Source organism: Lathamus discolor, chromosome 5 (assembly GCF_037157495.1).
Source record: "Lathamus discolor isolate bLatDis1 chromosome 5, bLatDis1.hap1, whole genome shotgun sequence".
Classification (NCBI taxonomy): domain Eukaryota; kingdom Metazoa; phylum Chordata; class Aves; order Psittaciformes; family Psittacidae; genus Lathamus; species Lathamus discolor.
The window spans coordinates 39,534,926-39,547,202 of NC_088888.1; the positions used below are offsets into that span (position 1 = coordinate 39,534,926).

General features: G+C 39.7%; 1 protein-coding gene across 4 annotated transcripts in view; it reads left to right on the top strand.

Moving 5' to 3' along the window:
- Positions 1-12,277, top strand: part of AGPAT4 (1-acylglycerol-3-phosphate O-acyltransferase 4) — a 92,214-nt gene that overhangs the window by 62,616 nt on the left and 17,321 nt on the right. For all 4 annotated transcript variants that reach the window (XM_065680446.1, XM_065680447.1, XM_065680448.1 and 1 more), the window contains 3 exons: positions 2,529-2,690; positions 4,930-5,083; positions 11,660-11,762. In XM_065680446.1, coding sequence (XP_065536518.1) covers positions 2,529-2,690; positions 4,930-5,083; positions 11,660-11,762 — 419 coding nt within the window. The remainder of the gene's footprint in view (positions 1-2,528; positions 2,691-4,929; positions 5,084-11,659; positions 11,763-12,277) is intronic.

Sequence of the window (12,277 nt, forward strand, 5' to 3'; positions counted from 1 at the left end):
ATACATCTTTTAATGTGGTGTTAATGCAGTCATTCAGGAAAGGAGACCTTCATGGGTATTTTCACCTGAACAAACCTGCACAGAAGAAACTAACCTGGATTAAAATGCTATAACTGTAGACAAATTGTCCCCATCCAGTGGTAATTTCATTAAACATCTGTTGGAATTGCACAGTTCTGAGCACTGAAATTATTTTACTTCCTTCAAGAAGACAATTTACATGGAAGACATCAGGCACTTTAAAATGAAATTTACTCTCTTGAGCAAGCTGAAGTTGAAGGTTAGAGGTGGTTGTCACATTTTTGCGAAAGCACGTTTGTAAAGAAGAACCTAGTGGCCAAAGTCAACTGAAGCTGCATTTTCCCCTTCAGATATTTACGCGGGAGCTGTGCGTGGGTAGATGACTGAGACAGAACAGATTGTAGGTCTGGTTATTGTAAGAGAGATGGTAGCTTCTGAGGGGAGGCCTAATGTATTCCTCCCACACCAGAGCAGTCTTGCCAGTATAATGCACTGAGGAGTTTCCTTTCTCTAATTAGTTCTATGTCATTAGCCTTCCTTCTACTCCTAGGATAGATGAGATGCACAAAATAGCATAAGGTGATTTAGTTTCTTTTTATGTGCATCTAAGGAGCCATACTCTCACATGTTTAGAAGAGTACTTTTAAATTTTAAAAATGAGTTGGCACAGAAAATGACTAAGAATGTGCCCTGGGGAAGAATTCAAACATTTATTCTGCTGTTGTGGTTATACTTGTGCTACGCGACACCTTAGCTCACAGCATCATTTCTTTGTTTCACTGGGGAAAGAATAACAACATTGGCCCCTTGTTTAACTCACATGCTTTTAAAAATATACCCAACATTAGAAAGCAGCTATGGTGAAATAGTCACTCTAGCTTGGGTTTTGGACTAGGATTCCTGTGTTCTAAAGTCTAGGAGGGAGGAATAATAGTCTGCCTCTGCGCTCTGGAAGCCTTGTACATTCTATGAAGAGCACACTTATGGTAGGTCTTACAATACTGATTACTTACTGTAAATAAACTTTTAAGAGCATGATTTTTTTTCTATTTTGGGGGGCTGACACTGTTGCTGTTTGCCTCATTGCGCACTGGCTTGCAGTAGGCTGTGGGTGATGGCTGGCCTGGTTGTGGCTGAGGTGCGCAGTGGTTTTAGGCCTCGCTGCTCAGCTGAAACCACTTTGCATCAGTTGGAGTTTCTTGGCTCAGCTGTCTTCCTCAGGCATGTATGGGGGAGAAGAATGGAAAAGCATATGAACTGGTCTGGGAGCTGGAAGAGGAGGCTGGGCTCAGTGTTGCTGCCATCCCATCACTGAAATTCTCAAATGATCGAGAGGCACCACTCTATTACAAAGTGTTTAATCATTTGACAACGGTGGTTCCTGCATTCTTAGAAAAGGAATTGTCTCATGTCATCTTCTGGTCTGATTCTGTGTAACAGTTGCTAGTGAAGCTATGTGACATGCACTTGCCTTCCAGTCTTAGCAGCTTTTAGATAGCTTAATTATTTAAGGTATTTTCCTTCCCAAGGGAGAAAAACAGATGAGAGAAATGTGCTGAGATAAAGAATTAGGTCAGCTCTCTTCCACTAGTAAACAAATGAACAGCAGTGACCAAAAAAGTAGAAGTAAATAATTTCTATTGATGTTAATTTCTACCAGTAAATAATTCCTACTAATCAAATGTGATGTACTGGAACCCATCTGCAGAGCACTTTGATGGGATAGCTTATAATGATATTATGGATAGAAACTGGACTGTAATTGCTCCATCTGTCCTCTAAGAAAATGTCACTGTTTTGCAGAAAATGCCAAAGCAACAATTTCTATATACACATGCACATTTTATGCATTAAATAACAAAGTGCAATGTAAGGCAGATAGCTAGTGTAAGCAGTAGTGCCCTTCCATAAACAAACCAAAACACAAATGAAGTATTTCTATTGCTGTTTTTTCTAGTGGTTATGATTCCATCCATTGGTAGACCATGTGCCTGCATCAATATATTGTCATTCAGCAATGGCTCTGTGGCTCTGCTTCTCATTCAGAATAGTGGGGTTTTTCGTCATGATGAGACGTACCAGCTTTTGGGGACAAGTTTAGCTGCAAGAGATCTTAAAAAACTTGAGTCCTTTAAGACTGGGATACTGCCGAGGGTCTACTTGGATTAAGAATTTCATTCTATATGGTTTGGGTCTTTTGCATGGATTCCTCAGTGTTTGAAGGAATTTGCCTTGTGTTTTGAGTTTCAGTGTTTGAGTACCATAGACAAACACATGAATACACACACACATGTATTTAATTTTTAAAGTTTTCTTTCATGCAGATATCTGAGATTAGATTTCACTATTCTGTCATTTGAGAAAACTTTTTCTCTTTGTTTTGCTGCTGTTAAAACTGGGACTGGTCAATATGAATCAATGTATTAGTGTCTACCTGTTCATGTGGCATACCCACAAAGAGCCGTAAGTGGTGTAACTGCTTCATTTGCTTTAACTCTGTCTTGCAGAGTGCCAAAGTGCTTGCAAAGAAGGAGCTCTCCTACATGCCCATCATTGGCTGGATGTGGTATTTCCTAGAGATAGTCTTCTGCAAGCGTAAGTGGGAGGAAGATCGGAAAACAGTCATACAGAAGTTGCTGAATCTCCGGGACTACCCTGAAAACTTTTGGGTGAGTGATGACTAGCAAGTGGAGTGTGAAGTGCTGTAATGCTTGGAGTAGTATGAAGGGCATAGACAATATGTGACAGTCACCAGGTTGCTCCTGAGAACTGTGATTCATAAGCTTCCTGGCAGTATCAGGAGAGTATTCTCTAAGAACTGAATTTTCTCTTGAATTTTCTGTGTAATAGTCTGTCTTGTCTGTTCTCTTCCTCTGTTGTATGGAGCCCTACAGATGTTACTGCAAAAATACCTGCACTGCAGTCATTCAGTAAACTTTGTAGTCCTCGAAGTACAGGAGCTTGAGAGTGGTAGATGCAGGGGTTCATAGCAGTGTATCAGATGCATGCAACAATGTTGTATTGAAACACATTAGCTGTATTCTTTACCTAAGCTTCCCTCTCACCTTAGATTGCAGAGTTCAAACTATTATCTTCTTCTTCCATTTCCCTGTGATTCTTCCATTCCTGTGAAGGTAGTGGGTCAGACATGGCCCAGTAGAAGTGTAAGCCACAGATAAGTGCCTGTCAAAGAAGTGACCCTTGGGGCCATTGGCTATGTTACAAGGAGAGGATTGGGGTCACCTTTCAGTAACAGAAAAGTGCTGTGTTTTTCAGCATGGAGCATCACCGTTTTTCAGCATGGAGCCTGTCTGGCATTTCCTAGTCCTAGAGGAAATGAAAGCCTTTGAATTTTTTCACTTCTTGGTATTCAGAAAAATCCTACTTCTTGTGAGCTGGATAGTAAGAGAGGGATTCAGTTAAGGAAATGGTATCTTAAGCAGCTTTACAAGGGCCTACAGAAACTATCGCTTAAGAAGCAGTTTCCTAGTGAAGACAGAGATAGTCTATCTTTCATTCTTTGAAACAAAACCTTTTTTTGGTTTTGTTTTCCTTTTTTTTTTCCCAATTGTCATTGATTTAGATGAGCACTAAGCAACCGAAACACAGCTCTGTGCTTCCATAATGATTAAGTGACTTCCAGGCAGGAGGCTGTTCAGCAAAGGGGTGATTCTTAGTTTCTAGTTCCAGTCTTTCTCACAGGGAGAGAACTCTCAAAGCCTGTGCTCTGTGACTCTTCAAAGGTGTGAATGCCCATCTGCACACCTAGGCAGTTCACTTTTAATTGGTGAGCACAAACTGCCATCGTTCTTTATATGCTGTTGTAGAGGGATTACTAAGAAGGAGCTATATCTGTAATGAGAGACATACAGTTGTTAATGTACATCTGGCATTACTGCAGTATGGAGATATAATTTGCCTTTGTATGGTGACATTATGTCAAAATGCACAGCAATAGCACCTGGGAAGGTAGAAAAACAGAGCAGAAGGATTTTCTCATCAGTTTCTGTATGTTTCATCTGGCTGTTTAACATTATGCATGTGATACATGAGTAAAAATGCTCTTTTACTGATGAGCTGGAACTGAAGCTGGCTGGTTGGCTAGTTTTCTCAAGTCTTTCTTTGTTGGCTAAATCTTTGCTGTGGGTTATGAAGACTTAGCTTGTGCAGTTTGGCAGTGCTGCCTGACATGTTAGTTTACATTCAGGCTTGGCAGAAAGCAGATGAGCAAGTGGTTTATCTCCAAAGATCTGTCTGTTCTTCTCCCTTGCCTGCCAGTGGCAAAATTATAATTGTTCGTGTCTGAGCATTTCCACTCATAAGGGGATGAGGCTTTCAGTTGTCCTGCATCTACTGCCATGCATCTCTTACCAGTTCTGTCACTGGCATCATAGTTACTGTCTGGAGTTGTCAGCAGTCCTGATGCCATAGTGACAGCAAGAAGGTTGAAGTGAGGGAAAGCAAGCAGGTTGAAGTGAGGGAAAGCAAGCAGGTTGAAATGATGGGAAGCAAGCTGGGCACTGAAGCATTTCTTAGAAATCTGTTTGCTTTAGACAGTTACCAAGGTTTAGATACCATGACACTCAAACACTACACCGTCAGTGAGAGATTTGCAACAGGAGGTATGTTTTGAGTGTTTCTAATCTCTTATTAAAGATGGAGTGACTCATTTAGAGAAATCAAGTCATTCTGATAGCAAGTAACAGAGCAGATGTTAAAGCCTAAAGGCTAGAGTTTAAACCAGAGGATGGCAATTTGAGACTCCAGGGCTAAATGTGTATTTGGCTAGAGGTGTCCCTGCTAGCAGTGTTCACGTGGGCTGTGTTGGTGGGAATTAGAGGCTCCTCTGGTCAGACAGATGCAGAAGATGTGAGCTGCTGTCTAACTGTAGTTCTCTCTTGGTTTTAGTTCCTAATTCATTGCGAGGGCACAAGGTTCACAGAACAGAAGCACCAGATTAGCATGCAGGTAGCTGAAGCCAAAGGCCTGCCTAAGCTCAAATACCACCTACTGCCACGAACGAAAGGATTTGCAGTCACCGTGCAGTGTTTGAGAAATGTAGGTAAGGAAAGTCACATGGAACAATGCTAAATGGCTATTTCATGTAACTGCTGTCACTTTGCTTTTCTTTTCCCTGTAGCATGTGTCATAACAGAAAAGCCCTGGGAGCCTTTCTGACTTTTCTTCCACTAGCCTGCAAAAATTAAAGATTAGGTTTTACTAACAAAGTCCTCGGGCACCTTGGTGGTTTTTTTTTTTTGTTGTTGTGTTGGGTTTTTTTGTGTGTGGCTTTTTTTGTTGTTGTGGGGGTTTTTTGTTGGGTTTTGTGTGTGTGTGTGTGTGTTTGTGTGTGTGTTGTTTTTTTGTGGGGGCTTTGGTTTTTTTTTGGTTTGGTTTGGTATTTTTTTTCCCCATTTCTGTTTTGGTTTCTGTTACTGTGACTGTATTGGGGGATCTTAGGTTGTGTATTTTGTACCTCTTGTCAAAGGGCAGTATTTCTTAGTATTTACTAAGCATTCCTGTTCTAAATGAAGCTAACCCATCACTAGAGAATCTGAGGCAGTGTGTCTTAAATATTCTCTTCTGGTAAATGTTTGCCTCAGCGCCATTTTAAAATCAAAACCTATTCTGCTTTAAATTTCTGTATAGGTGCACTGCTTAGTTTCTTTGTGGAGCTGGGTAAGAGTACTTGCATTTGCCAGCTCTAAAGTAACATCAGTAAGAACACGGCACACATACCTTTGAAGTGATTTTCTTTGACTAATAAAATCCACCAAAGTTTTCTGCTGTATACTTCATGGGCAAAGGAAAGAGTGCTAATTAGCCATAGAGCTACAGTATCTCTGGGGTTTGGTAGATTTGTGTGTTGTTTAGAAGGCTGATATGTAAGAAAGACAAAGTGGTTAGAAGAGAATGTTCTAGTTTGACAGAAGTTAATGTCAAAACCTGTTTTGTCTTTGAAGACATGTTTTCATGTGGCATATCTGGGATAGCTGCTTTAAAAAAAAAAAAAAAAGCTTTGAAGTCAGCTGTCTTGCGCGCTGTTATTTTAATTCTACATGTCCTCTTGCAAGTCAGGTAGATGGTATCACTATTGTAGCTTGTCAGGCATCCACTACTTCCCATCCCCAGAATGGGTAGCATAGGTTGGATCTTTTCTGATATGTGGAAAAGAGGTAAGTTATTTGCAGCATCCAGCAATGCCCTTAGGGGCACAGTTTAACCTTCCGTTTTGAATATAGGTGACTGTTTTGCTGAGGGTGGGGGGAGGTAGACTTGAGACACTGAAGAAGAGCTGAGTCAAAACTCTGTGACCTTCAATGCCTGAGCTGGGAATCAGGGACAGGTTATTTCGGTGCTTTTTTTCTTTTCACTACTGTTAGTAAAGCAAGCAAAACATGGTATGATTGTGGACAAGTAGTTGATTCATGGGAAAATGTTTCAAAAGGAAACATTTTTAGGGAACACAAGTGACCTTTATAAAAAGTTTTGGGCATTCATGTGGTACACTACAGTAAAGCTTCTTAGGATCCTGAATATTTGAAATACCTTCAGAAAAAGAAGCCTGAGATTTCTGGATTACTTGCATACTTAGAGAAGTGTATGTTGCTATCAATCCAGAAGCTGTGACTTGCTAGATCAAACAGGGTACAGCTAATAAGAAGGTAATATTTCCCTGTGAGGGTTCAAGGAGAAGCACAGAGTCATAGCTTCTCATAGTTTTTGTTGAAAAACATACCTGAGGGAAACAGCTGATGACCCCAGACTGGTGTTGCAGAATCTACTGAGTATGTTGCTTTGTTTGCCTTGTCACTTTTTGCAGTGAGCGTGAGATAAGTGCTACTGTGTGGGTTACAATAATGTTTGTCTTCTTTAGAGACAAGGGGTACATGTGAAGAGTATTTGAAAGGTCTTTGTAAACAGAGCTCCTTGTAACATTCATATGTACAGGTAACAAGGAAGTCCAGAAATGTTTTTTGAATAGAGAATGTGATGAAAGTCTGTTTTGAAAGTCCATAATCTAGAAATGTAAGTTCTGTCTAGAAATTGCTCCTTTCTTGCATTTATACTTACAGGGTTTGACCACTTATCTCTGTTAACCTGCATGGACTTTTGATACCCACATTATAAGCAGTTACATGCAGGTGTCAATATATGCAGAGGCTTTATGCTGTAATAATTTGGGCAGATTTTTGTTTTGAATATTTACCTTGTACAAAGTACTCTTTAACTTGTTCATTGTAAAACCCCTAAGTTTTATTGTTATGCTCTGCCTTATAATGCAGACCTGCCAGTGACTGTGTCCCTCTATTACAGCCTCAAATTACTTCTAACAAACAGCATTGGTGTGACTGCTGAATTGCTGTTCTGAAGAAGCAGCAATGGCAACAAGCAGATGTTTATAACTTCAGTTCAGTGACATCTCGCAGGCTGACCTATCCCATGTGGCACTATTCACACCCATTTTGGTGGCCAAGTCTGCAGTGGGGTATTCCTACATGTCTGAAAGTGTGAGACTGGTGCTGAGTGCTGCCTGAGCCTATTCTGGGGCCTCCCACTTAGGCTAATGCACTTCTGCTCTTCCACAAGGGGTGGTGGGCCTGGCTGGAATGCCTCACCAAGGGAGATAGCCACAGTGTGACATAGCATTGAAGGCAAACCAAATGGTTTGGATCCAGTTCCAAGCTGGGTGTGACAAAGAGGTCAGCATTTCCTTTTCCTCTATTATTTGTTCCTCCTTTCTGACAAGGGTGTGATTCAACCTGTGAGGCTCTAGTACTATAGGATGGATGGATGCTGGTTTCTGTGGCTGTAGCTGTAATTCAAGCACAAAAAGGTCCTTTTCAAAATTTTGTGTCAGCTCTTGATGCTACCTGATGCACTAGTTCTGTATGTTGGAAAAGGCATTGGTGACAATCTGAGAAGTCCATCTGTTTTGAAAAACTTAGCTTCAGAAGGAGTTTAATGTGCATACATGGGAAACTGCTTTCATATTGTCAAAATAAGCGCAAGATAAAAATATCTTTCACACAAAATAACAAGAAAAGAACCTTCCCTCCTAACTAGTTTCTTTTATAAGTGATAATGGGAATTCTTTTCAGAGACTTACTTTCACAAATTCAGATCTCTTCACACAGTTTGATTCTTAAAGGAGTGCTCTTAATATTTTTTTTAACTTGTTTTGATATTTTTATCAGTGACCATCTCTGCCAGTTTGTTAGTACAGACACAGTCCCCAGGAACTTCATTTCTAGAAACTGTTTGCTGTCTTAATAACTTGGTGTTAGGTTTCAAAGTTTGCTGCCTATACTGTTCATGGAAGCAAATGAAAATACAGGTCTGTTTCTAAAACTCTCATCCATTACTTACATTAAAAATAAATGTCATAAATATTGCAGAAGATGTATTTAACTGTTACTTTCATTGCCTGGCTGTATATCAGGTAGTTCCTTTCAGCTGTTTTCATTTAGTTAAGACATGTATTTAAAAATGTGCCTCATGATGGATTGTAGATAACTCCAAGTTGCCAACCTTTTCCTCCAATTGTGTCTGCTGGAACTACTGTCCAAGAGGCAAGGTGTGAGAATAAATTCCAGGATGATGTGCTCATGTAGTTCAATATGACAGTGTTTGGGGGTCTTGCAATGATGGGTTTTTTTCCCCGTGAACTGCACTTTAGTCCTTTTTATTTTTTTTTTTGATGTTTACTGAGGCTCCTGGTCATCCTCCTGAGCAAGGTACCAAGTTGAAGAGGATGAGTGATTTTTGGCCAAGAGCAATTAAATGTTGAAGGATTGTGTCAAGGTGGCTGTTGTACCAGCAGCACAGTGAATTCCACTGTCTCTTCCTCTCCCTTTCTGAACAGTCTTCACTTCAGATAATGAGGGGCTAGTATAAATCTGTGGGCATACTCGTTGCCCATTTGTCAGATGATTGTTCTGGCATAATCCACCATGCCCACAAAATAATGTATGAAATTCAAGAGGACAGATGAAGTAAGAAAAATCCTCTCCAGAGAGTTAATTTCTTGGGTTGAAATTAAGAAATTAAATCTTAAATACGTAGCTGTCTGTCAGAATGCTGTACGAGGAACCAAAAGTTGAAAATATATATAAAAAAAATCACAACCGGACAGAGATTAGAAAACAGAACAAAAACCCCAGCCTTTTTTGTCAGGAAATAGCAGTTTAGCTGGAAAAATGTTGTTTTCAGTTAGGATATGTTCTGAGCCTTTGCAAAGGCTTCCAAATACTGAAATGTGTTTGGGTTTTAATTAAAAAGATGTTTCAAGATAAATTATTTGAGAAGCCATTTGATTTTGCAATTGAAACAAAACTTCTCCAACACGGCCTAAATTAGTCTGAGAGTGAGACAGTCGTGATGCTGTCAAGGTACTGTAGAGTTGGGTTTTTTACTTGGTTTAGAGCGTGAAATTTCTGGACTCTTCAGCTTTCAGATGAGACAGTCATGAGATACGCAGTTCTAATGATGTAATTATGAAATACGCATTTAATGAAAAACAACGCCAGTGTGTCACACAGCATGCTAGTGCTGCTTTGGCTGTGGAAGCTTTCTGGCAGGTTTTAATTCCATGCAGTCTTTTTCTTTGACATGTCTACTGTTGTTCTTCTGCACTTACAAAATGGAAAAGCTTAAGTCAATTTGTTGTCTATCTGGATATGACAGAGGTCTGTTTGCTCCTGCATATGCTATCATTGTCTTGGATTTAGCATTGCTTTGCACCGAAAGATTTCAGTGTGATATTAAAAAAGGACTGGACTGAATATCAAACTACAGACTGGTTAAAATCTGGATTGGATTTCGGGTTTTTTTTTTTTGCCTTGGAGTGAAGAAAAACTCTGTGTTAAGTTACCAGCACATACAGATGTTCCTGACCAATTCAATTTTTTCAGAACAAGAGAAGCATCTTCCAGTATGTCTGAACAAGAACCCAATCCATATAAAAACTCAAATGCAGATGTGTTACAAGTGCTGTGTGCATCATACTTTCCCTTATTGCATTCCTTTTGTCATTAGAATAAACTCAGGCTATTATAGAATAAACTGAGAAGCTTACCTTGTGTAGATCAAATTGTGCTCTTGTCTTCTTTCAATTACATAGGATTAGTAAATTAGAGTAGATTAGTAAAATCCTTCTACACTAAGCAGCTTAAAAATGGAGGGAGGTAGTTTATTCAAAATACAGTTTACTACTTATATTGCACAGCAAGAGTAGTGTGCTCGAAGTAGATTTTCACTTATGTGTTGTAGTTTTGAGTTTGGGCTAAAAACCCAACTGTAGTAGAAAAAGAGTAGAGTTGTTAATGAAGGATACAGTCTGCATCAGCGACAGTGTTTTGGCCTCTGCTTTCAGGATTTCCGTGCAAAGCTGAAGCCAGGCTGTTCTGTTTTGCGCTGTGAATTGTTTTGCAATAACAAATGATGTGGTGAGTTTCTGGGGGTGAATGTTGTGACCAAGCTATATTTATCTCTTGTAGCTAAAGAGGTTTCAAAATGAAAAGCAAATCTGTTCTGTCTAATAAAAGACTTTCCTAGGTAGGTCAGGAGCTTTCACAATAGTTCATCTATCTCAGTGTTTGTTATTGCAAAACTTCAGAGCAGAAAACGTAAAATGTAGCAGGCTACTTGTGAAGGGTATGTTAGTCGCTTTTCTGATAGAAAAAAAAATCAAAGTTTTGTGGCTGGCATTGACCGTAGTGTTCATACCACCATACACAGTTGGTTTCAGTGTCAAGAGAATGAATTGCTATCTAGTAATTTTGTGACATCAGGAAAACAGTGTCTCTCAGGCTGTCTTCAGAGAAACTTTTTTGAAACACTTTATGTGGTTTGAAACAGTGAATGCTTTTTCTGTAGAAACTACTGGTTAATGTTGTCTAGTTAAACTATGAACAACCATTGCAAATACTTTTACTGTTACACGCAGTCCTGAACTGCAGAAAGTGTTTTCTCAAGGCTTAAAGCTTGGTTGTAGTTTTGTTCTGTGAAACTTATATGTTATATCCCTCACTGCTGCACATCTTCATAGCAGCAGCCCAGCTCACACAGGATGTGGTCTGTTATCGTGTCTCTGCCTTTGCTGTATAGCAAGTGCCTCAGTTATCAAGTAATGAACATGAACGGGAGGTTGTTTTGAGCCACTGTGATTCATAGTTGCATTAAGCCCTCTTGCTGTGGGATGTGCCTCACGCACTTTACCCAGTCTTAGTCAATATTAAAGTGTGTATGTGCCTGGTTATTTACACAGATTTGGAGGGGAGTTGTGTCATTCACAGTGAGTTGAGAATACTAATAGTTTTTAAGCCATTTGGTTCGTAGGATGTCCTAGGTATATTAACTGAAAGAAACTGTAACTGTGTCCCAACATCCTGCACCTGATGGTAGACAAGGGTGGAGAGCAAACCATTCTATTCTACTGGTGCAGTTCCTGAAAGGGTTGCTGGTTATTTGGCTTCATAAAAACTGCATGTTGAATATTCCATTGTCATTGCTTTGGTGACAGCTCAAACTATGGTGCTATTGCTAATGACTTCATATTTAAATAAGTTTCTTGTCTGAGAGAGAATGACTTATTTCCATTCTATAGTAATAACATAACCTGTTTCTCTTCTTGTAGCTTCTGCAGTCTATGATTCTACCCTCAATTTTAGAAATAACGAGAATCCAACATTGCTGGGAGTTCTAAATGGAAAAAAATATCATGCAGATTTATATGTAAGGCAAGTAATCCATATTTTAATTCCTTTTTGCCATACAGGAGTGTGTGCTTGCAATCACAATTGCACAAATAAGGAAGTATTTTTGAGTAGGTAATGGATAGCAAATCTCTACCAACCTGGCTTCACACAACTGCAGATAAAAACTCGGAGGGAAGGGTTTCCTGTAAAGTTCTGTGACTGTAAATATGTGGGGACCCTGCGAATGTCTACAGGACTTTTCTGTTATTTTCTTTTTCACTTTTGTGTCTTTGTCAGCTCAGCAGCAACAGTGGGGCCTCTTTTCACTCACTTGGCCAGAATACCAAATACCTACTAAGTGTTCAGATGGAGTGGCTTTACACCTGTCTGCCACAACAGCTCCCACTCAGGTAGAGGTCAGGCCCAGGACTGTTCCTATCTCTGCTTCATGTAATTGTTAATGTATTTGACTCCCTCCCTGCCAAGAAGGGGCTTTTCAATGAAAAGAAAATTACCTGGATTCTGTATCATAAATGTTTCTATAAGTGATGAATACC